General features: G+C 34.1%; 1 protein-coding gene across 3 annotated transcripts in view; it reads left to right on the plus strand.

Moving 5' to 3' along the window:
* PDE1A (phosphodiesterase 1A) overlaps positions 1–27084 on the plus strand; it is a 331024-nt gene that overhangs the window by 269157 nt on the left and 34783 nt on the right. For all 3 annotated transcript variants that reach the window (XM_029934296.1, XM_029934297.1, XM_029934298.1), the window contains 4 exons: positions 5376–5476; positions 12612–12737; positions 15838–15939; positions 16508–16628. In XM_029934296.1, the coding sequence (XP_029790156.1) occupies positions 5376–5476; positions 12612–12737; positions 15838–15939; positions 16508–16628 (450 nt within the window). The remainder of the gene's footprint in view (positions 1–5375; positions 5477–12611; positions 12738–15837; positions 15940–16507; positions 16629–27084) is intronic.

The raw sequence follows: 27084 nt of genomic DNA on the forward strand, positions 1-27084 counted from the left end.
TCTCAATAATGAATAAACATTAAAAAATTTTTAAACCCTTCAGATTTGATAGGGGAAAGACTGGGTCTTCAGTGTTTTAGTTGATGTCCTGCTGTTTCTTATCTCTATGACATTTATGGAGCACTCCAGTGGCAGCCCCATATTGCCAGGTGACTAATGCAGCCTGTCACCTGCAAAGTGTTCTGAAGACCAGTGCCTGAAGGGGATTGTGATGAAGCCAGTGTTCTTCAGTTTGTTAATGTCAAATGGGATGCTCTCAGCCTGGGAGTAGACATTGCAGAGAGAATTGATGCTAGTAACACCATCTGTCTCTCTCTATCCTGTCACTTAGCTTGTAGTCTCGTGCCAAGGTGACAGTGGTATGTGGTAGATCAATCCATTTGCCAAAGAGCAAATTCCTTCACCAAGTGCCACCAAACCACCTTCAAATATCTCTTTGAATTTAAAATCATCTGAGGGTTTTGGCAAAGGAACACTTGTATTAAAGGGCTCCTGGCACTTTGTTCTTTTTTTTTTTTAATAGTTTATTGTCAGATTGGTTTCCATACAACACCCAGTGCTCTTCCCCACAAGTGCCCTCCTCCATCACCACCACCTCTTTCACCCCTCTCCCCCTTCCCCTCCCCCTCTCCCCCTTCCCCTTCAACCCTCAGTTCGTTTTCAGTATTCAATAGCCTCTCAAGTTTTGCCTCCCTCTCTCTCCCCAATTCTCTTTCCCTCTTCCCCTCCCCCTGGTCCTCCATTAGGTTTCTCCTATTCTCCTATTAGACCTATGAGTGCAAACATATGGTATCTGTCCTTCTCTGCCTGACTTATTTTGCTTAGCATGACACCCTCGAGGTCCATCCACTTTGCTACAAATGGCCAAATTTCATTCTATCATTGCCATGTAATACTCCATTGTATATAAATATACCACATCTTCTTGATCTACTCATCAGGTGATGGACATTTAGGCGCTTTCCATGTTTTGGCTATTGTTGACAGTGCTGCTATGAACATTGGGGTACATGTGCTCCTATGCATCAGCACTTCTGTATCCCTTGAGTAAATCCCTAGCAGTGCTATTATTGCTGGGTCATAAGGGAGTTCTATGGATAGTTTTTTGAGGAACCTCCACACTGTTTTCCAGAGCAGCTGCACCAGTTTACATTGCCACCAACAGTGTAGGAAGGTGCCCATCTCTCCACACCCTCACCAGCATCTATATAGTCTCTTGATTTGTTCATTTTAGCCACTCTGACGGGCGTGAGGTGGTATCTCAGTGTGGTTTTGATTTGTGTTTCCCTGATGATGAGTGATGTTGAGCATTGTTTCATGCTGGCACTTTGTTCTAACATTAAGAGTAAAAGAAACAAAGATGATGTGAGATATATTTCCTTTGGAAGTTGTAGTCCACTGACCACACCCAGAAATAGACACCTTCACTGTGGAATGACTAAATTTTTCTCCAATCAATCTAAAGAAAATATATCAGTATGTCTGTATTCTACAAACTATGTGGAAATTCTGTTTTTACAAATGGCTTCCCAGACAGCAATGTTTGGAAGAGTAGACAGGGTTCAGGCTTTCAAGGCAATCAGACATAGGTTTGAAATCCTGCTGTACCACTACCCTCGCTCACTCACTCTCTACGTTGGTTTTCCTGTCACTAATATATGGCTAATAATACTGATCACCAGTGAAGAGTTAATGATATCATATATGTAAAGCACCTAACCTAGTTCCTGAAACATAATGGGTATTAACGCACACCCTAATGTCAATAACAATTATAAACTTATTTTTATTATATATTCATGCATATTATGTATTAATAATATTATAATACTTTCTATACTGGATAAGTAATAGCCAACTATATCATCCTATTCAAATGGATAGAGAAGAGTTAAATAGAAGAACTATTTAACTAAAATAGTTGTTAATAATGCTTTTTTAGACACACCAGAAACTAATAGGTCAATGTGATTTTGTCACCTGAAATTCTCCCAACCTTACACATACATGCTTACACAGACACTGAATAATTGAGACATGACAATATACATCATAAATCTTAGAGCTCTGTTAGCTTCTACCCAGCAATACACCCAGTTAAATTATCTAGAAATTCTGCTTTTGAAACCTTTGAAGAATGTGTTCTGCATATTACCTCCCTCAAGTAATGAATGCTGTTGTCATCCATGGAAGGAATATTGTGATCTCTGGAAGGAACAGAAACTTTGAAATCAGATTTGGGGGTGAATTCCTGGTCTTCCACTTGACAGTTATGTGGTTTTTGGCAGGTTGATTCAGTTCTTTAGTATTCAGCTTTCTTTGCTGCCAAATGAAGGTAAAAACATTTGCCTCATAAATGGAAAACAGGATTCTTATACAAATTACAGACCATGTAACTAAAATGTCCAGTTAATGTTAGTTCTTTCTCCTTTCTTTCTGTCACCGTGGTACAAACTATTGATAGCAGTCAGTATCTCTCTATGAAGTAATTTTAGGATTTCTCATTTTTAGAGTTAGTCTACCTGAGCATTTCTCTAGGCAAAATGCAAACTATAGTTTAGATGAAGCACAGTGTCTACATTCCTCATGACTCATTATTTGAACCCTTTATGCCTGCCCATGAGGAATCAGAAGTGTGTAGGTTCTGTATGGATCATGACGCTCATTGGGAAGAGTGATAGGATTCAGTCTCATTCTCTCTGGCATGTCTTCATGAATCATTTACAAAACTCATGAATTTGAGCATTCATTTTCTGGGTTATAATTCTCATATGGCACCAGTGTAAAATGAATAAACAACTAAGAAGCCAAAAACCAGCCCCAAACTCTACTGTCACTAATACAGAATAGATGTACTTTAAAATTGAGTGTGAGAGTTCAACATTTCTCTCTTTCCATACCATCTTATAATTTAAAATTATTTATTAGAGCTATAATGTGGCAATAAATAAGAGAGATTCATGGAAGAAGTACTATTTATGGGAAGCAGAGAATAATGAGACTAAAAACAGGAAATAAGTATAATCAATTTTGACAGCTAGGAAGATAATAATTTTAAATACTTATGAGATGATCTATAATTAAAATCCATTTCAGCTGCCCTAATTTTACTTTTCTATAATTACAGCTTCATATTCTGTGTTATTGTAGATACTGAATGTTACTTTTATTTTTTAAATCACAGTTAAATCTGTAAATCTTAAATACAATCAATAGGAAATACTTAAGAAAATAGGTGACATTTTTCTAGAAGTTATTTTTTATATAAAACAGTGGGTTTTTTGGGGGGTTCAAGAACTGGTTTAACTTCAGTTGTTATTCATTTATTTCATGGTGTTTAATTCCACAGTCTCACTGGGGACATTGGAGGCCCAGTCTTACCTCAGTCTACAATACAGGCCATTCCTCCTTTTAATGACTCACAATTAAATGTGCCCATAAAGACAGAATAGCTAGTTATATCAACTCCCTTTGGTTCTGAAAATCATTTCTGCTTCAGTCATCCAGCTGTGAGACATTTATTCTTAAACTGCAATAACTAAAGATATGTTAGCTCACTATTATTTCCCAGACTCCATGCCTTCTACAGTGCATTTAAGGTAATAAATTCAAGAAAATGGCATCTGTTCTGTATTTTACTATATGACAAGATTTGTGAAAAACACAGTGACTACATTAACTTAAAACTTCTTTTAAAATTCCACAGGGAATGATCACTAATTCTATTTTTATGAGAGCTCTGACTGAGAGGGTAAATAACTTATTTGCCTAATGATCAATAAAGATTTAAAACCAGAGATTGGTTTTAAAATAATCTCTTTCCACTACTCCTTACTACATCATCCTAATACAAGACTAGTGAAGGGGAGCAAAGACTAATAAGATCATACCTTTGTCAATTAATGAAATTCAGCAGTGTCTCCTCTCATTTCTGAGTCATGGACCTACAGTGGCTCCCTCTTGCATTTTATACAAAATCCAAATTCATCAGATCTAATCAAAGTAGTCCACTAACTTTTCCCATAAGCTGCACTCTTTTCCCATTCTTATTCCACTTGACCTCCCAACACACTTGGCAATACAACTTTCATATTGGCCTCTACACACTCATTCTGCATTTGCTTTTGCTATTTAGAATTCCTCTGTTCCTAGCACTGCATTTAGATACTAATCTATGTTCGTCCTTTTAAGATCACTGCCACTACATAGACACTCAATCTGCCCTTTGTACCTCAAACTGTGACCTTTTGTCAAGTATGCATGTGGTTTACATTACATTTTTCTGCTGCTTTGTACCATCGTTTCAAGTATGTGGAATGAGACTATGAAGAACAAGCTCCGTATCATTTAAATCCCCCATCAAGTACCATCAAGTACCACCTATTGGCAGTTCTATCCAACAGAGCTTTCTGTGATGATGGGAATATTTTACATCTGCTGTTCCATCTGGTCACTACTTTCCAAATGTGACTATTGAGCAGTTAAAATGTAGCTTCTGTGACTGGGAAAATGAACTTAATTTTATTTAATTATATTTCTTTTCAGTTTAAGTGATCACATGTGATTACCATAATGGACAGAGTAGTAAAACTGTTACGTCAGATGTCATAGATGAATAAACTATCAGATTACCTAAGTAAACTTATAATAGCCGAGAAATTTGTTAAACCATTCAATTGATAAGAGAAAGGTCAATGTATATTGAAGCAGGTGGCCTGAATTTTATGTGAAAACAGTTATTCTCTCTTTAATTACTAACTTTATTGCATAGTCAAGAGTATATGTGTTATGAAGATCAAGTTTGATAAATTCTTAGAAACTTCCAAATTTTTAAACATAAAAACTAAGTTCAGTTTCTCCAATGAGAAACTTAGAAAATTTCAACTCTTGAAATTCTTCTTTCAACTCTTAGAATACTTTCTGATGGAAGGGTTTTCTACAAAAGTTGAGCTAAAGACATTTTAATGATATACAAGTTATATGTTAAAAATTACTAAACTGAAAAGATTACTAAACTATAATTGAATTCATGAGAACCCAAATTGTTAATTTGAATTAGCAATAGACCCCTTTGAATTCAAAAACCCAGTCAGGGGTCATCTTTTAAATCATACAAAAGTACTCCTTTTCTGAGTAACAAGGAATATTATAATGTCTGTATTTTGAATTTATAATCCATGAAACAGTTATTAACCTCATGAAGCATCCATTATGCAATTAATGGATGTGAATAGGGGACAAAAGTATTTAAGATCAATAAAAATAATTTAATATATTTATATGATTACTTATACTGGGTGCACTGAAAATCTCTTGTAGAAATACAACACAGCCTCTGTTTTCTAAATATCATGGTATCTTTTTTAATTTACTAGCACTGGCTCAATGAACTGGAAATTTTAGCAATGGTCTTTGCTGCTGCCATTCATGATTATGAGCATACAGGAACCACAAACAACTTTCACATTCAGACTAGGTAAGTTATATAAAGTGTTAACTTTTAATTTAAACTTGAAATTTATTTTTATGTATTACTTATTTTTAAGAAAATTTAAAAATAATGTCTAATAAGAATAGTTTTAATAGATTCTAGCAAAATTCCTCAGACTACAAACTGTTACTTTTCAAGAAAATTGTATAAATACTTGGTGACATATTTAGCAACTTAAAGAATGTAAGAATGTGTCAGACAACTTCTCTCTGCCCAGAATTAATATTCTGAACTATCACACAAGTCAGACATCTACTCACTGAGACAAATCTTACAACATATTGTTTAGGTCATCAGTTTAATATCATTATGTATTTGAATATAATAAAATTGTACTTCAGAAAAAAATCAAAGAAACTGTACTTCCAGGTTAGCATGAAATACTAAGTTTAAAATAATTAGAAAATGAGATTTTTTTAATGATGGTAATAATGTCAGTTATGAGAATCAAAACACCAAAGAGGAGATCTATTTGTCATTACAAAATCCCAGAGTGGGTGGTTTCAATAACAGACACTTTCTCACAGTTCTGGAGCCTAGAAGTCCAAGAAACGTCAGCAGGTCTGGTTTCTGCTGAAACCCCTCTCCAGGCCTTGCAGATGGCTGCTCCCTCACTGTCTTCACATGGCTTTTCCTCTGTGGGTGCACATTCCTGGTATCTCTTTCTCTTCCTATAAGAACATCAGCCATATTGGTTTAAGCCACACCCTGATGACCTCATTTAACTTTAATTACCTCTTTAAAACTCTTCTCTCCAATTACTGTCCCATTCTTAGGTACAAGGGGTGAGTCCATCAACGTAAGGATTTGGTGGGGGGCACATAATCCAGTTCATAGCAGAAAGGTGCTCTCTGCTGTTTTGGTTGCACAGAGACCTCAGTATCTGGGAAGCAGAATGTGTCTAGGATCCATCACGATCCAATTCACTTTCTATACATTGGATCCTGAAATTTCTCTGAGTCTTTCACTAGTCAAAGATGCTTGAAATGGAGATGTACATGGAGAGACTGCTGTTTCTCTGCAATTACTATAGAAGTCTCTATGCTTGTTGAGGGAAAATTAAATTTATTTTTTACTTTTTTATTTTTTAAATTAATAGACTTTATTTCTTAGAGCAGTTTTAGATTCACAGAAGAACTGAAAAGAAACTACATAGTTTCCATGTACTCTTTCCCCACCCCAAAGCTTCCCCTATTAACATTTGGCATCAGTATGGCACATGTGTTATAATTAATGAACCACTGTTGATAATTATTATTCACTGAACGTCCATAGTGCACATTCTGGTTCAGTCTTTGTGCTCGTTTCTTTTCTTGGTGAACAACATTGCATCGTATGCATGCAGCAGAAGTTGTCTCCTTAACTCGTCTATTGAAGGCTATCTTCGTGACTCTCAAATTTTGAATAAAGATTATGAATAAAGAGGCTATAAACCTTCATATGCAGGTTTTTGTGTGGTCTGTTCATTTGTTTTTTAATAGCAATATTTTTAAAAATTTATTTTGCTGCTGTAGGAAATTATTTTTTAGTGTGAGGAACACAGGAATATTTTATTAAAATATTAGACATCTTTAGAACTTTAAGTGACTAGGTGACAGTAAGCCACATTATGGATCATCTGATCAAAGTCTCACAACCTAAGAAAATAAAACACAAACCTCAGAGAGGTGAAATGATCTCTCTGTGTACACGTAGTCAGCTGATGGCAGTAGCAGAATTCAGAAGCTGAAAAGAGGGATACTCTCAATCCAGCCTCCTCATACAACTCTGATGGAATGGCCAGAGGCAGATGCATGAATGTTCCAGTCTTCCATTGTCTTAAATGGGAGGGGCTTAGAAAACATGATCCCTTGATGGAGACAGAGGGAGAGTTGAAGTTCAAACAGTAAAATATTGAGGAAGGAGTTCTGTGCAAACCCAGGGTCCTTTAGGTTGACAGAACAAGGAGGGGAAAGGCAGACACTGAGGTCTGGTCATGTCGAAGGAGATGTTAATAACGTATGCATTTGCAGAGTAGAGAGAGTTGTTTCATTTTTGTGCCAAACATCAGAACAAAGGTAGACTGCATATCATTTTTGTTTGTCAAACACTCTTCCATGTCCCCTGAATCCATAATGAGTGAGATTTTAATTAAAGACAGTTCATTACTGAATTTAGCCCTCCATAGGGCAATGGTTTTAGGAGTTGAAGAAGGGAACAAATACTTTGTTACCAATCAACACTTGTTTCTACTTTAAAAAGTGAGGGCAATGGACTGGCCTTCTCCAGCAGCAGTGTCAGGCTAGAAAGTTCTAGCTTTCTCCTTTACCATCCATTTAAAACTGAATGAAGAGTCCTAACTTACTTATAGTTTGGACTGCAGAGAAGGAGAAGGAAATGGAGAAAAAGAAGGAGGTGGTGGAAGAGAAGGAAGAAGAGAAGGAAGAAGAGAAGGAGGAGAAGGAGAAGAGTGAAGGAAGAGAAGAGGGAGGAGGAGGAAGAATTCTTTTTTCCCAATTTTACATTAGGAAATTGTATATCAAGGGGATAAAAGGTCTATAATTTTATTTATTTTGTTATAAATCACCTGCCAGGATCAACTTAAAAAATTATATAGGAACTTGAAAATTCTATGAACAAAAAGTTGTAATGACCACAAATCCAACAGTATAATATACTTTTAAAACTCTGTTGCCTTCTTATTTTGTCCAAGAAAAAATGAGGTCTTATGTTACCAAGATCAATAATTCTGTTGTATCTTCTATCATTCATTGTTATTTGGATTTAAAATCCTTTTCTAATTTGGAAAACTCTACACTGGGTAATGAAAAATAATTTAGAACATAGTACAATGCTAAATTTGAGTTTAATACACACATTATAATTCATGAAATTCTTGAAAGTGTAAATAAATAAAAATAATATTTTGTGACAATACTGAGCTACATGTTACTATGGATACTGAATATTGCTTAGAGTCTTATTCTTTTTCTTAGCAGTCAAAGGTCATCTCAAACATTAAGACAGTGCTGTATTCTCAGAAGCCTGTTGATTTATGAGACAAAATAGTTTATCTTAATAGTTTGTTACAATTAAATCTGGTTCAAAAATATATTTTTGCTTGATGCTGAACGTAAAAGACAGTATTACTTGGAGCTATGTCATGTAATAACACTGTCATGGCTAGATTAAAGGCCATATGACACAAATGATATGTGATTTGTGAGTCAGTTTTTCCCATAATCTGAGTGAATTTATGGAGATTGGAAAGATATATTTCTCTTTTAAACAAAGACTGACTACAGGCATACTTTTTTGTATATTGAGTTATGATTATTGGTTAAGGAATTTTTAGGAAATGGTTGAGATTATAAAGAAAAACTATTTTGGAGTTACATACTATTAGCTAACTACATATGTTTTTCTACCTTTATGGTAGTTCTAGAAACAAAAGATGAAGTAATTGTTCTTCTTAACGGGTTGTTTTCCCTATGCTGGATTAATAATGAAGCTTGGTTTATCTGGTAGATTATTAGATACAAATCTCAAATATGTAGCTTGGAATAGAAACCAGGTTTCTTTAGTTCTTTTATTTATCTTCACCTATTTTTTGGTAAACACTCAGTGGTAAGGGCTATAATCAGTAGTACTGACTAAAAAGCATAAAACAAACAGTAAGTCTTAGTAAGGTTTAGTAAGACAAAGTACATACCTACCAGGAGGAAAGAAAATGAAGAATCTGGGTATTGGGGCAAATAGAAGCATAGTTGCATAGGTTTTAGATTGACTTTACTTTTGCTATTTTTGCTGCCTATTTCCAAGTTGCCAACATATATAATTGGATTTACCATTTTAATTCATTGAGCATAGTGGTTGTGCTTCCATTTCACACTTGCAAAATGATCTGGCAACCTAAGAAGATAGAGGAATAAGCAACCAGAGCTCTATTATACAGATGTGAGAATGCTTGAATATTTCAAATGTTTTGCTAGGATAGTAAGTTCAACAATGTAACTTGAAATAGTTTATTTGATCAGGTGATAAAAAATAATATGAAAATATGGACAGGTGAAAAACAAAAGAAAACTTCCCTTGATGAATTCATTACTTTAAAATGTTCATTACAAATTGGTGGTGAAATATACATTTTGTTTAAAAAATGGTTTTCTCAGTTACTTTAATGCTACAGAATCAAAACTTTCAAATTGAATTATAATATTATAAGGGAGAAAAAAACCCTAAAATCATAAATAGACCAAATGATTTATATCATCCCCTCCATCCTCCACCCAAAGTAACTTTAGTCACAAGGAATAGGAAATAATGGGTAATCAACTATCTGGATAGTTTGATTTACAACAGAGGGTTGATTCTTTCAGATTGAATGAGGATGTCAGGTAATTTTTTTCTCCCTGTTTGGCATATCTAGATTATCTCACAGGTATCTGGATTACCCATTTAAAGGAAAAGGCATAAATATATTCAAACTATGATAATTAAAGGAAACTGAACACTATAACCAAGTGGGATTTAGCCCCAAGCTCAACATTCAAAAATCAGTTAAGGTAATCATTATATCAACATGCTGAAGAAGAAAAACACATGGTCATATCAAGACTCAGAAAAGGCATTTGACAAAATCCAACATCATTCATGATAAAAATGCTAAATAAATTAGGAATAAAGGAGACTTTCCTCAACTTGATAAAGAATATCTACAGAAACTTGACAACTAATAGCACACTTAAAAGTGAGAAACTTGAAGCTTTTCCACTAAGATCAGTAATAAGGCAAGGATTTTCCTTCTCAGATAATTTTTTTTTAAATATCACAGTGGAAGCCCTACTTAATGCAATAAGATAAGAAAAGGAAACAAAAGGTATAGAGATTGGGAAGGCTGGTATAAAACTGTCTTTGTTCACAAGTGATATCATAGTCTATATGGAAAATCAAAAAGAATTGATGAAAAAGTTTATAGAACTAACAAGCAAATATAGAAACTTTGCAGAGTATAGGGTTAATACACAAAATTCAGATACTTTCCTATATACAAGCAATGAACAAGCAATGAATTTGAAATTAAAATCACAATATCATTTATATTAACATAAAAAATGAAATACTTAGGTGTAAATCTAACAAAATATGGATAAGATGTATATCAGGAAGACTATAAAATCTGATGACAGAATTCAAAGAAGAGCTAAATCAATGGAGAGATATTCCATGTTCTTCCTCTTCCTTGGTAGGAGAACTCAGTATTGTCAGGAAGTGAGTTCTTCTCAACTTGATCTGCCAATTCAACGTAACCCCATTCAAACTCCCAGGAAGTTGTTTTGTAGGTATTGACAGACTTAAAGTATATGGAAAGACAAAAGACCCAGAATAGCCAGTATATTACTTAAGGAGAAGAACAACATTGCAATAAAGCTACAGTAGTCAAGATAGTGTGGTAATGGTAAAAGAATGGACAAATAGAGCAATGGAAGAGAAAAAAGAGCTGAGAAATATACACACATAAATATAGTCCACTGATAAAGGAGCAAAGGCAATGCAATATACACACATAAATATAGTCCTTGATAAAGGAGCAAAGGCAATGCAATAGACCAAAGATAGTCTCTTCAACAAATGGATCTGAAACTAATGAACATGCAAGAAAAAAAATCTAGACAGAGATCTTTGCCTCACAAAAACTAATTCAAAATGGGTAAGAGACTTACATGTAAAATGCAAAACTATAAAACTAGAAGCTAACATAAGAGAAAACCTATATGATCTTGGATGTGGCAGTGACTTTTTAAATAAAACACTAAAGGCAAAATTCATGAAAGAAATAATTGAAAAACTAGAGTTCATTGAAATTAAACACTTATGCTCTGGAAAAGACAATATTAAGTTAATTAAGAGACCATCCACAAAGTGGGAGAAATTATTTGCAAAAAGATGCATCTGATAAGAGAATGTTATTCAAAATATACAAGAACTCTTTAAACTCTACAATAATAAATGACCTGACTTAAAAATGTGCTGTAACAGATGCTTCAGCAAAGAAGATATACAAATGGAAATTAGCATATGAAAGTATGTAAGTCATCAGGGAAATGCAAATTAAAACAATGAGCTATCACTACACATCCATTAGAATGGGTATAATCTGGAACACTGAAACTCCAATTGTTGATTAGCATATGGAGCAACTGGAACTCTCATGCATTGCTAGTGGGAATGCAAAATGGTACAGCCACTTAGGAAGATACTTTGGCAATTTCTTACAAAACTAAACATATTCTCACCATTCAAGCCAGCAATTACACTCCCTTGTATTTACTCAAAGGAGTTGAAAAATTATGTCCATGCAAAAACCGGAACATGGAATTTATAGTAGCTTTATTCATCATGGCCAAAACTTGGAAGCAACTGAAATATCCCTCAGTAGGTGAAAGGATAAATTTTGATAGATACAGACAATAGAATAATATTCAGTGTTCAAAAGAATTAAGTTATGAAAAGACATGGAGAAATCTTACTAAGTGCAAGAAGCCAGTCTAAAGAGGCTATACATGATATGATTTTAAATTTGCAACATTATGAAAAAGCCAAAACTTTGGAGACAATAAAAAGATTAGTGGTTGCCAGGGGTTTTGGGTATGGGAGGGAAGAACAGACTAAGCACAGAGGATTTCTGTGGCAGTGAAAATACTCTGTATAATGTCATAACTGAGGATGCATGTCATCATACATTTGTCCAATTCACAGAATATGCAACACCAAGAGTGAATCCTAATGTAAATTATAGACTTTGGTAATAACGATGTTCAATGTAGACCTATCAGTTATAACAAATTTACCACTCTGGTGGGGGATGTTGATAGTGGGGGGGTATACATGTGTGGGCTGAAGGGTATATTGAAAATCTTTGTACTTTCTGCTAAATTTTTCTGTGAGCCTAAAACTGCTCTAAAAAATAAGATTTATTTTTAAGTTATTATACAATTAAAGAAATTAAGTACTTCCATAAATTTGGATGTTCAATTATAAAATTTTAACTAATGAGATATCTTGTGACTTGAGTGTTCTTATTAAACACTCATGAAGTCTATAGAAATCCTGTACTTTATATTTTGCTTTTAAATCTTAGGTCAGATGTTGCCCTTTTGTATAATGATCGCTCAGTCCTTGAGAATCACCACGTGAGTGCAGCTTATCGGCTTATGCAAGAAGAAGAAATGAATGTTTTGATAAATTTATCCAAAGATGACTGGAGGTAAGTTTAAGAGGAAGCCTAGAGGAAATTTAATTTCAGGAAACAGTTAAATGATGTTATTTAAAGTGAAGAAAGCAGATGAAAGTCAATCTCTTAAATATGTTATAAAAATTCCTTTTGACTGGATAACTCTAAGAAGTATTACTACCTTGAAGACATTCAGGAGCCAGGCTCTGCTGGTGTGAGTTGAACTGTTTTCCAGGATAATTCAGCATCTGTTTGCATCATAGCCAATCCATAAGACCACTACAAATACTTTAAGATATGTAATTACGTCCTCCCGGGAATGAAGCTCTGTTTAATTATACCAATATGCAGTCCTAAATTAATTTAAAATTGTATTATAATATGGATTTCTTCATATATTATTTTTCTATATGTGGAGTTTAGGTTTTTAAAAAAATAAATTCACTGTCTGAGGGAAAAAAATTACAAAAAATATACTAAAATGACCCAGATGCAGAGAGAAATCTTACCTTTTTCTTCAAGGCATCCATCTGCTTACAACAAATAAACAAACAACAACAAAAACATTCATGATTGGTGATACCTGTTGCCATGTAGGGGGAGATAACATGATGTACCCCTACTGCTCAGACTAACTTTTCTCCCTTCTTCATCCTTTGGTCATGATCAAACCCTTCATTTGACTATAAGGCTGCCGGATTTAGCAAATATTGATAAAGGCTGCCAAGTATGAATTTCTGATAAACATCGAGATTTTTAGTGCAAATATGTCCCTACTATTCAATGAGACCTACTTATTATTTTTTTTAAAAAGCCTTATCTTGAACAAAGATTTTGTTAAAAGTTAGTTAGTGAGCTGAAAAGATTCCCATTTAAACATCAGAGGTTTTTAATTTTTTCCTTAAATCAAGGTAAAAAGAAATGTCCAAAGAAATGCTTTAGGATGAAGAACTGCCTCAAAATGAAGGAAGGAAGGAATGGAAGGAAGGAAGGAAGGAAGGAAGGAAGGAAGGAAGGAAGGAAGGAAGGAAGGATAAAAGGAATGGTTAATTTCAGGTTTAAAACAAGCCCTAATATCTGGTGATTACTTTTCCCAATACTCAAGCTTTCTGGTTTTTTCAAGGCTACTTTTGAAGCTTGTCTAAGACATATGGGCTCACTTTTGCAACCTTGGAAATTTTTAAGTAACCTTTTCCTTTCTCAAAGTTGATTCTGTTGCAATTTCAATCTGATTTTTCCCTATTACACTTCTGTTCTTTAACATCTTTAGTATTCTAATAATTTATTCATATAATATTTTATGAATTTCTGTACAGTGATTAACTTCTCAGAATCATCTTAATTGAATGTTTTCATAGAATTGTTTTAATACTACAATATCATCAGATTATAGAATTTAATAGATACAAGTTTCTAAAAAGATACAAAAGATATATGTGCTAGTATAAAATTGATAATATTTTACCAAATTAAAAGGAATTGCTTTTTTAAAGAGTTGTAGCTTTTCAATTTGCATATCTATTTCTTAGTATAACTTTAGTAACCATAAATGAAATAATTTTAAAAATTTGGTAAGGAAGATTCATAAATAAAGTAACATTTCTCTTGTGCACTATTTTGCCTAGTTTATTGATACATTACTAGCTGATTACTGATAATATCTAGCACTTACTAATTACTTATTTCCAAAGTAAAATGTACTAAATTTTAAGATTTCATAAAAGTTTCATCTCATTTTTCCTTAGTTAAAATAACTATTTTGGTTTGGTTGCTATTGTAATATGGATCTCTTCATAATTCTAGAGAAAAAATGTAATTAAAAATAATTTCATTAACTATCTTTAGTTTCCATTCCTTTATTATTTGGGGAAAAGTATTCTAAGCAAGAGATTTAATATCATTAACAGTAATCAGTGTGGTGATTTCTCACAGTGCTCATCTGAAAAATGCAGTTGAATTGAGGACCCATAATTTTCAGCAAGTACCTCTAATATGTGGTTGTTTTAAAAAACAAATCATCCAGTCAGACCACCTTTACGTAGACTATCTTTGACACAATATTATAATGCAAGTTTACCACACACATTTTATTTAGCTTACTACAGTGGCCATGCCACAAAATGAAAATAAAATCTGATTTCCAATATAAGTGGCTTTTCTACCTATCTGTACTGAGCAACAGTGAAGGCTTATTGAGGTAACTTATGTCCAACTTACTGTGAGAATTAGTTATTTATGCATAAGTTTTGTGATATGGTCACTGTATTTATAGCTCAGATTTAAATTTATCAAAATTTCAATAGTACTAGTAGCTCTGTCTGTAATATGTTGTAGGGTCAAGGTCCCAAAACATAAGCAGAGAGAATCACACTCACTTTAGCATCTTGGCTTCGCTGGGGTTCTGATGATGATAGACTGGCACCGTGAAGTGGTATGAATGTGAGCTTTAGGAGTGGGATTTGCTGGTGCTGAATCTTATCTCTGCCATGTACTAGCTACTTATGTGACTGGGCAAAATCCAACCTCCTCTGGTGTGAAATAATAATACCCCCTCATATAAAGCACCTAAGACACTACTTACACTGTTTTAATAGTAGAAAATACTGCATTTAAAATTATTTTGGGGGGACACGGAAGTGGCTCAGTTGATTTAGCGGCTGACTCCTGATTTTGGCTCAGATCACAACCTCAGTTAGTTGTAGGATCTGTCCCTGCACTGGGCTGGGCCTGGAGCCTGACTGGGATTCCCTCACTTTTTCTCTGCCTGCCCCCCCAATAAATAAATAAACTTAAAAAAATTAAATTAAAGTATTTTTTAAAGTTGGTCAGGATCCTTTCAGAAAGAAAACTAGTATTTAAGAATTATGATTAGGGGAAAGTTGTAGGTGTGGAGAGGTGAGGAGAGATGTTAAACAGCATTATTCACAAATCAGTCTCCTGGCAACTTACTAAAGCCACTAGAGTTAAAGCGTGAAATAAAGTCAAAATTTGTGAGCTCTTTTATATTTAAAAAGTAGCATCTTTTGTGCTCATATACATTAAGAAAAAATGTAAGTAGGAATATTTGTGGAAATGTTTTACTTGAGAATCATCAAAGGGGAAATAAACCTTTCTTCTTTTGATGACTCCGCAGGGATCTTCGGAACCTAGTGATTGAAATGGTTTTGTCTACAGACATGTCAGGTCACTTCCAGCAAATTAAAAATATAAGAAACAGTTTGCAGCAGCCTGAAGGGTAGGTTATTTTCTTTCAAAATGTTAAATTTCTGTGGGCTTAGATTTAGAAAAGACTAATTGATATTGGGGTACCTGGAGGCTTAGTTGGTTAAGTGTCTGACTCTTGGTTTCAGCTCAGGTCATGATCTCAAGGAGGGGGGATTGAGCCCTGCATCAGGCTATGCATTGAGCATGGAGCCTGCTTAAGATTCTTTCTCTCTCTCTTTCAATCTCTCTTTCTCTCTCTTTCTCTCTCTGACTGCCCTCTCCCCATTTATGCTCTCTCTCTAAAAAAATAAAATTTAAGGGTATCTGTGTGGCTCAGCCAGTTAGTCAGGTCATGATCTCATGGTTCTCAAGTTTAACCCCCTTATTGGGGCCTGTGCTGACAGCTCAGAGCCTGGAGCCTGTTTCAGATTCTGTGTTTCCCTCTCTCTCTGCCCCTCCCCTTCTTGTACTCTCTCTCTCTCAAATAAATAAATAAATATTCATTTTTTTCAAAAAAATGAAAACTAAATAATTTTTTTTAAAAAGACTATAATTGGTTACTTTACTCTGATAATTTTAACATGTTCTTGATTTGACAGGATTGACAAAGCCAAAACGATGTCCCTGATTCTCCATGCAGCAGACATAAGCCACCCAGCCAAATCCTGGCAGTTGCACCACCGATGGACCATGGCCCTGATGGAGGAGTTTTTCCTACAGGTGCCTCTTTCACACTATGTACACATGATTTTGGAAATAGTGACTACACGTATTGACATGCACCTTTTTCTGTATAGAATCCAGGGCTTGTGACTTACTATCATCAGCTGACCACAGCATATTCTTGGGACTCTAAGCAGAATTTATTAATCTCCCAGATAAATGTGTTTCATAATCCTACATAGTATAATAAGTGTTTTAAAAGAGAGTCAAGTGTTGGATCTCAGATGCCACTCTTAGGAAAGAAAGAAGGAGCTGTTGTCTGCTGTTAAGAGGTAAAATGTTAGAGTAGAAATGTCAAGTATCTTTTATCATAAAATAGGAACAGGGAGAATATACAGCACTGCCGTGTACATCTTGTTGGTTAAACTTAGTCATATGTGCATATTTGCAAGGGAGGCTGAGAAATACAGTTTTGTGTTAGGTGGATGTGTGTTTTAGTAACTGGATTGTTGTATGAAAAAGCAAGCCTAGACATGGGGACTGGCCAACGGTCTCTACCACAAGTGTTCATTTTTAAATAGTATCCACTCCTACCTGAGGTACCATAATACAAATGTGATGCTAACCATCCAGAGTTAGCATCAGATCCCACAAGTTAAAGCCTCAGTCTCCCATAAGACTAGCTCCATGTCAGATGCCAACCCCAAGTGGGGTCACAGGACCCCAGCCCTTCTGACCACTGGTTATAAATTCAGCATTCCCATGGCCCACCTCAGGTCTGACAGTTTGTTACAATGATTCAAAGAACTCAAGAAAGTTACAGTTTTAATTATAAAGAATACAATAAGAAATGGCCAATTGACATTATACCTATTCGGAAGACATAAAGACCAAATATATTACTATATTTGGATGACACTGACTTCTGTCTCCCATTGTCAATGGACATGCTATATAGTTTCACTTTGAAATAGCATCGCATGGTCCTAGAGAAAGTTACTCAGTAACTTCTTCCAAATTTAAGTATTTTCATACTAAAAATAGTTTTAAAACTATTTTAGTGCATTTTATGGTAAAACACACACACATACAAATGTTAAAACTATCCAGTTAAAACTGGAAAGGACTGTGTGCTATAGCGAATTAAAAATTATACTTTCATGTACTCAACCAAACACTGGTCAGAAAATGGTAAATATAAAGAGAACTTAGAGATCTTTAAGAACAATTTTCTCATATTAGAAATGAAGGAACAGAAACATGAAAAGATAGAATGAGTTTGCTCACGTTAAGACAAAATGTTTACATATTTTAAATGATCATGAAACCACAGCATGTGAAGTTTTGTGGGATGTAGCTGAAGCAATGCTTAGAGGAAATTTTATAGCTTTTTATGCTCATATTAGAAAAGGGCAAAGTATTTATATCAATAATTTGAAGAAGGTAGGGAAATAAAGCCAAAACAAGTTGATGGAAGGAAGTAACAAATATAAAAGCAGAGATCAATGAAATAAAACAAAACAGCAGCAGAAATTAACAAGGAAAGCAGTTTGTTCTCAGAAAAAATAATAAAATCACTAGCAAGTTTTAAAAGAGAGGAAAAAAAACGGAGGTGCCTGGGTAGCTGAGTTGGTTAAGCATCAGACTTTAGTTTTGGCTTGAGTCATTTTCTTGGGGTTTGTGAGTTCAAGTCCCACATCAGGATCTGAGGTGACAGCGGGGAATCTGCTTGGAATTCTTTCTCTCCTCTTTTCTCTCTGCCCCTCTCTCACTCTCTTTTTCTCTGAAAATAAATAAATAAACTTAAAAATGTTTTTAAAAAAGAAAAAGAAAAAACACAAATTATAAGTAAAAGAAGGATTACTATTATGGGCCCTACATGTAACAAAAGGGTAAGGAATTTTAGACATAATTTATGTCAATATATTTGGCAACTTAGAAGAAATTGTCAAATTCTTGACCTATGTAATATATTTGCATATAAATATATTTTACAATTTATATATTTGTAAAGATATATGTATATAAATATATTTTATATTTTATATATTTACAAATATATAAAATACCAAAACAAACACAAGAAAAATTATAATTTTTAAACATTGAATTTATATTTTAAACTCTACCCATTGAAAAAACTTCAGGCTTAGATGGTTTCAATTCTTAATTCTTATTTCAATTCAGATGAGATATGTTGAGTTCTTTCAAACTTTTAAGAAAGAAATAATGCCAGTCTCATACAAATTATTTCATAACACAGAGCGAGAGGAAAATTGTGAGTATAGCCCTGACAAAACCTGACAAAGATTTTGCAAGTAAAGGAAATTATACACCCATATCTGTCATGAACCTAAATGGAAAATTCCTTTAAATGTTAGTAAATCCAATCTAGCAGTATAGTAAAGGAGTGCATATTATGATTTAAGTAAAAAAATTATTTAAAAATAATTTACTATATTAAAAAAAATCCTACTATTGTCTCTATAGATGCAGAAAAAGTATTTGACAAAGTTCAAAAGACACTAATTACAAAAAAATTTCTGGGGGCGCCTGGGTGGCTCAGTCAGGTGAGCATCCGACTTCAGCTCAGGTCATGATCTCACAGTTTGTGGGTTTGAGCCCCGCGTCTGAGCTGGCAGCTCAGAGCCTGGAGCCTGCTTCTGATTCTGTGTGTCCCTCTCTCTCTGCCCCTCCCCTGCTCATGATCTGTCTCTCAAAGATAAATAAATGTTAAAGAGAATTTTTTTTAATTCCCTTAAAAAATTTTTCTGCAAACTAGAAATAGGAGACCCCCTCCCAATGTGGTAAAAGGTGTCTATAACTTACATATTTCCTGGTGAATACTGAACACTTTCATGCTAAGTTCCAGATATCTGCTCTTACCACTTCCTTTCAACATTGCATTTAAATCTCTAGCCATTGCAATATGTAGAAGAAGAAAAAGAATAGATTGCATAAGAATAAAAAGAACTGTCTTTATTTGCATAAATATAAGCTTCTACATAGAAAACTTGAGGAATCTATAAAAAGCTACTAGAACTGATAAATGAGTTTAATAGGGTTATAGGATCAATTGCAGTTCTCTATATTATCAACAGACAACTTGAAAATAAAAATTTAAATACAATATGACTTATAATAGCATAATTTTTTTTAAATGTGGGAATAAATTTAATTAAATGCATATAATGCCTGAACACTGAAAACCACAGAATATTGTTGAGAGAAGATCTTTAGAGACCTGTCTATGTAGATTGAAAGATATACCATGTTATGGATTAAAAGATTCTATATTGTTAAAATGTCAATTCAATATTGTTAAGATGAGGCACCTGGGTGCCTCAGTTGGCTAAGTATCTGACTTCAGCTCAGGTCATGATCTCATGGTTCGTGAATTTGAGCCCCACATTGGGCTATCTGCTGTCAGCATAGAACATGCTTCAGATCCTCTGTTCCCCTCTCTCTGCACATCTGCCCACTCTCTCTCTCAAAATAAATAAACCTTAAAAATTTTTTAAAGATGTCAATTCTTCCAAAATTGATTAATATACCTAGCATAATTCTTATCAAAAACAGTTAACTCACTTCTTTGTAGTAATTGAAAGAAGAGCTGCTCCCAAAATTGACATGGAAATGTAAGAATCTAGATATAGTCAAAACAATTTTTAAAAAGACTAAGAAAGTTGGACAATTTACACCTTCTTATCACATGACTTAGTAGAAAGTTAAAGTCATCAAAGCAGTGCGTTATAACATGGAGACAGGCAAATAGATCAGTAAAATAGAATAGTGATTTCAGAAATAATCCCATATTTATATGGTCATTGATTTTCTATGAAAGCAGTAAGATTGTTAAATGAAGAAAAGAAAGTTAATAAATGACAATGGACTGATACTATTAAATATATAGGAGAAAAAGAATCTTGTCGCTTACCTACACCATATATAAATATTAATTCATGATTGACCCCAGCCTTAACACAAAACCTAAAACTATGAAGTTTCTAGAGGAAAATTCAGGAGAATATCTCTCTAGTCTTGGGGGCAGCCAAGTATTTCTTAGAGAAGACACATAAAGCACTGCCTAAAAATGAAAAAAAAAAGTGTAAAGTGGAAAAGAACAAATTTTAAAACTTCTCTTCCAAAAATACCATTAAGGCAAGCCATAGAGTGAGAGAAAATACTTGTACTACTAACGTCTGTCCAAGGGCTTGTTCACAAATTGCATAAACTACAAATCTGTAATGAAAAAGTCAGTCTAATTTGATCAGCCACCTCATTAAAAATACACAAATTGGTAATAAATACATACAAATATGCTCATTATCATTGCTTATCAAATAATTGCACATTGAAATCACAATAAGATACGTCTACATCCTTACCGTAATAACCAAAATTAAAAGGATTGAAAATATTACATGTTTTTGATTATATGGAGCAACTGGAAATATCAGGCATTGCTGGTAGGAATATAAATAATTACAACCCATCTAAAAACTACTAGTTAGCATCCATGAAATTTAATGAACTAACATGAAACATAATATCCTCATGACACAGGATGCCAACCCACAAGTGTATAACTCAGATAAATTAGTGCTTATGCCCACCAAATATAAAGTAGTCATAACATTATTATTGATTATAGCCCAGTACTAGAAATAGTCCAAAGTTGCATCAAAAATAGAAATGAATAAATAAATCATGGTATAGTCATACGATAGAATAGCACGGTACAGTCATACGATAGAATAGCACGGTACAGTCATACGATAGAATACCGTGGTACAGTCATACGATAGAATACCGTGGTACAGTCATACGGTAGAATACCGTGGTACAGTCATACGATAGAATACCGTGGTATAGTCATACGATAGAATACTGTGCAACAGTAAAAAATGGACTAATAATACAAACAACAGTAAATCTCAGAAAAACCATACTGTATGATTCCATTTATATGAAATTCAAAATTGGCAAAATTAATCTATGATAAGTAAAATCTAAACAATGGGTTCCAGTAGGAGGTGAGCTTCACTGCAAAAAGTTAAGGGAATTTCTGGAAGTGATGGAAATGTTTTATATCTTGAGTGTTAATTATACAAATATGTTCATAATTTATGCATTTAAATTTTGTGCATAAAATTTTCCTTGATTTAAGAAAGAATATAGCAGAATCACTTAAAGAACTCTAAAAGGGGCTTCCGGATGGCTCATTCCAACTTTGGCTCAGGTCATGATCTGTGGGTTTGAGCCCCACATCGGGCTCTGTCCTGACAGCTCAGAGCCTGGAGCCTGCTTTGGGTTCTATGTCTCCCTCTCTCTCTGTCCCTCTCTCACTATGCTCTGTCTCTCTTTTTCTCTCAAAAATAAATAAACATTAAAAATTTTTTAAACATAATTTTAAAATAAACCTGTGAATACAAGTCTGCAAAAAATAGAGACTCTTAAAAATTACTGTTAAATATCCAAATAGTACCGTGACTTATATTATCCCTGTCTTTTATTAATTTCAAACCAGTCAAAGAATACCTGACAGAATCATGAGAATAATGAATTTAGTGAAATTGAGTCTAGATGTTTATGAGATTCATTATCTTATTTTTGAATTTTCTAGAAAGGTGACTAATACTAATAATGAAGCTTCTAGCACACAGTGATTTTTGACATCTGAAATTCAGGATAGAGGCAAACCGTTCCATAAGGCTACTTAGCCCCTCTGTCATTCTCATTGCCTGATAAACAGTGACTCAGATATCTAAATAGAGATAAAAATGCATGCAACACAAAAGGTCAAGTCTTGGAATAGGTATAACATCATGATATTTGGCATGTTTTTGTGATCTGAATATTTCAAACTGTGTTACTTAGAGTAGGAAAATGTCAGGGTTTTGGTTTGTTTTTGACACACACACACATTATCCCTGCTGGCATTCCCTCTTCAATTATGAAATTCCTTTCAGATTGTAATAAGTTGATTTAGGATTTGAGCTTTAAATGATGATGAATCTTATATTTCTCAGTCTCTGAGCTTTTAAAAGTAAGTGACTTTCAAATCCCCTTTAGAAACATATGGAGCAAAACAAGAGAATGTGGCGTGAAAGGTCAAAACAAGTGAGTCTGTACTACCAACAAACACGGTTACAAGCAAAACAAGTTTATCTTTATGAGACTTATGCTAATATATGATATTGATGCCAACAGCTAAAATATTTTCGTGCATTCAGTTAACTAAATGAACCTCACAGTAATCTTACTCTTTGCCATATCCCATATTTTAGCCCTTTGGAGGTGCACATGTGTATGTGCATGGATGCACATATAAATATATACACACAGAAATGTATATGTATATATATGTGTGTGTGTATGTACATATATATATATATTTGAGCTTTTAATGATGATGAATCTTATATTTCTCAGTCTCTGAACTTTTAAAAGTAAGTGACTTTCAAATCCCCTTTAGAAACATATATATATATATACATATATATATATATGTACGTACACACACACACACACACACATACATATGACTTAATGTTTCAGAATAATCCAGAGGTATTTTGATATGTGTTGACTTCTAAGTCAATTTCTTATTAATTTGTCTACTGAGGTCATCTTATCTAACAAAAGGGCCTAAAAGACATTAAGAATTTTTAAATCACAACATATTTCTGGAGGACAAATCAATGCAGACCAAGTTATTTACGTCATCCTTTAAAATTTCTTCAATGTTACCCCAACTCTTGGTATAGTTTTCAGTATGCCTTCTAAAGCCACAGGAATTGTAGCCTGAAGGCATCAGCATTGTATCCAGAATTTGCAGCTTTGAGGAACTCTTTTGGCAGAGTGTCTAGTAAGCAACTGATAGTAAAGCAGGTCCTCATCGGCAACACGATTTTGATATTCACCAATAAAGTTAATGTTCTCTCCTCAGGTGTTCATGTAGGTCAAACCAGTTGTCTGTGCTCTCTGACTGTGCTGTGTGGATTTGGAAGATGCTCCCTTCATTACAACTATGACTGATAGGACAGAGAGATTAGAGATGTAGGGACCAGTAAAGAAAATACACATTAGTAAAGGAAGACAGGATTTTGCTTTTTATTCTCATCTTGAACAGACAGAAGTTAGCAAAATAACAAGTTAATGAAAATAATGTTAAAAGAAACACTGCTACTAAAATTTGTTTATGTTTCATAGTATATGAACCCAATAACTAAGTAATTTTTTTCCTTTTCCAATTAGTTGTTTTGTGACACATGAAAAAAAATCAACATTTACGTAAAATCTACATTTACCAATAGGTATTACCTTTTCAAACAGGGAGAAACAAACAATTGGCATTACAAGTTTGGGGGAGGTCAGGGCAAAAGGGTTATTTTATCCTAAATTGTATACTGTTAGGCCCCTTTATGTTCTTCAGAATTACTACAAGTAGTGTGAAGTGTATTATTTCAAAATAGATTGTATTCTCATATTAACACAAATGTATTTAGTTAGGGCTTCCTCAGCCAAGGATCTGGCATCAAAAATTCAGACACAGTCCCTCAAATATTCACAAATATAAAGAACCATAGCTATGAGTCAGTACAATAACTTAAACTTTAAAAATCAAAGCTCATAGTTTTAAGAGGTATCCAAGGATACTAATGTCCTATAAAATATTTATAACTCACAAAAATACAATTATACAATTTAAATTTTGCTGAAAGTGAATATGTTAGCTATAGTAATCATTAAACATTTAAACAGTTTTGATGGCTTCCTAGAATTTAGAAGGGCCAATTTTAGCAGGAATGAAGGAAAGTAATTATATGGCCTAAATCCTTTGAAGAAGTTTTTCAAAGAAGGCTAAACTATTGCTTCTTCCCCTTTTCCCTCAGTTAAATGTCCTTATAGAACTTGTGACCCCTCAAATTCACCCTTGGCCTTGTAGTGGCCTCAAAGTCTGTGATCAGGAGCTTCCTATATGTTTGTTGTTTGTGTTGTTTGTGGGATTAAAACTTTGGTTTCAATGCAAGAAGCTTTCTCAAGATTTCTTTACTTCACCCTTTTCTACCATCTTCAGTGTTTGAAAGCTATAGAAATTGCTTTGACTTCACATAAAATGCAAAAAAAAAAGGAAAAAAAATGTGCCATGAAGTCCCTGGATTTGACACCTTGTTGACATCTACCAGAGCATTTCACACTGTTAGGGAAGCATAAAAGTAATTACTGGTCTTTGTCATGGCCTTTTAAAGAAGCAACCTCAAGGAGAGGGGCACTTCTGGGGAAGAGCACCGGGTGTTATATAGAAACCTTGGCAATAAACTATTTAAAAAAAATAAAGAAGAAACCTCAGACGCCTCCCAGAGCATTGCTGAGACAGACACAAGTCTGAGCACATCAGGCTGCCTTGTGCTTCCTTGTTGCTGGGGTCACTTTCTCCCCTTCCCCACCTGCAGAGTCATCCCCAAGAACAGATGCAGGGATCCAGGTGCGCAATTGGGTGACATGGGTTGAGGTTGGCGGCCTTAGGGCCCTGTAATTTTATTTCAACCACTGTACAAATCAGTATACCAGAACATATGTTTATTTGGTATTTTACTTATTTTTGAAAGTATATTTTGGCTTCCTGAAGGCAGCAACTTCAAATGAAAGCACATCCTCCAAGAAAAAACTAGATGACTTATACAATGTGTGTTGCCTTGACACCTGATTTTATCTTGATGGAAAGCAAATGCTCCCTATTCAGGAACACAATAGGGAAAATTTTAATGTTTATCAAATTTATACTCAGGAGTCCCAACTTTCTCTTTACATATCTTTCCCTCCCCCTAGTAGTACTCCCCTGTCTTACTGGGTTTGTGGTGCTCTCATAGTCTAGCTATAGAGTCTCCTACTAATGTAGCCCTGATGGCCTTAATTCACCCTAAAGAATAACACTTTGAAATATTTATAAATAAATTAAATAATTAATGTGCTTTAGTATTCAATGTGCTTTAGCAGTGGAAATTTATTATCCTAATTCAATTGTGGGATAGAAGAAGCAAATAGAATATAAAATTTATCTCTCCAAATATAGAATGGTGGACCCTATATGTATATCTGTCAAATGCCTAGGTCCTATATGAAAATGTTGCCATCTAGCATTATACAAAATTTAGCTCATGGAAGGCAAATCATCACAAATGCCTTTTTCAGGCTGAAATTATCATTTTTAGATCAAATAAAGAATTTCCCTTAAATAGTATAAAAATACACGTTAAAATATCAGATAGCCGCCCCCCTAATCAATAAAACCAGTTATATCTGCAAAGATCAGATAAGTATCTACAATATCACATTTCTCATGAAGTCTATGAGGAGCTTTATTTGTATTTTAACAATAGCAATATTATTACTTATATTTTAGAATAAACTGATATTGTTCTTGCACCTTATTCTCAATACATTAAAAATCAAAAGCATAGTCTTCAATACAGCCCTCATTAAGATTGCCTTATTTTTATTCGTGGCACCAAAGACTCCTTTTCATTCAGGTTTGAAGCCCTATAGGGATCTTTAATTCACTTCAAGCCATCCCTCACACCGCCAACAAATCAATCTTTTAAAAGTAAAAGTCCTGTCATGTCAATTTCCCACTAGAAAACCGGGGTGGGGGTGGTAAGGAAGGGGGCAGGGAGCCAATGCCTCTCTGTTGCTCGATTAAGTACCAATCCTTTATCCTGTGGTTAAAAACCATCCAAGGTATGCATTAGACATTATAAATACCTCACAGCTATGTATCTTTGCTATTATGAAGTATGGTTCTTTCTAAAAATAACTGAATTCCAGTATGATAACATACAATGTTATATGAACTTCAGGTATACAATATAGTGATTCAACACTTCTATGCGGAACTCAGTGCTCATCATGATAAGTATACTCTTAATCCTTTTCACCTATATGAAGTGTGGTTCTTATTAGCTAATATTTAATGACCATTTACTAAATATTAGGCAGTGTAGCCTTCACATAAATTATCTTCAATAACCTCAGGATAGTCTTACTAGGTAGATACTATTATATCTTTATTTCTAACATGAGTTAGCCAAAATTACCAAGTGAGGTAACATATGAAGAAAATTCATTTCATCAAAGTTTGTGATATGTCTGAAATAAAAGAGAGCCAAATGAACAGCAATGATTCAAGTGTATATCTTGTAACTCTAGGCTAATGGCACTAATTATTCCTTCCCCTCTGTCCCTTAAGCTGGGTGTAAATATTAACTCCAAATGTAATGGGTGTTGTTATTCTCTAAGGAAGGAGCACAGCTGCTGGGAGAGGTCACAGAAATCCAACTCCCTATTTCTCTAAGCTATGACATAGTCAGATATTCCTGTTTACAGCTACTTTGCCTACTTCTCTGGTGACCATATCCAGATTTTTCCCCAAATAATTCTGATTTCAGACTCCCTGCTTCTTATGATCAGAGGCATGGTTTTTTGGAAATGCACCAGAAAACGTTGTCAA

The sequence above is a fragment of the Suricata suricatta genome, chromosome 3 (assembly GCF_006229205.1).
Source record: "Suricata suricatta isolate VVHF042 chromosome 3, meerkat_22Aug2017_6uvM2_HiC, whole genome shotgun sequence".
NCBI lineage: Eukaryota > Metazoa > Chordata > Mammalia > Carnivora > Herpestidae > Suricata > Suricata suricatta.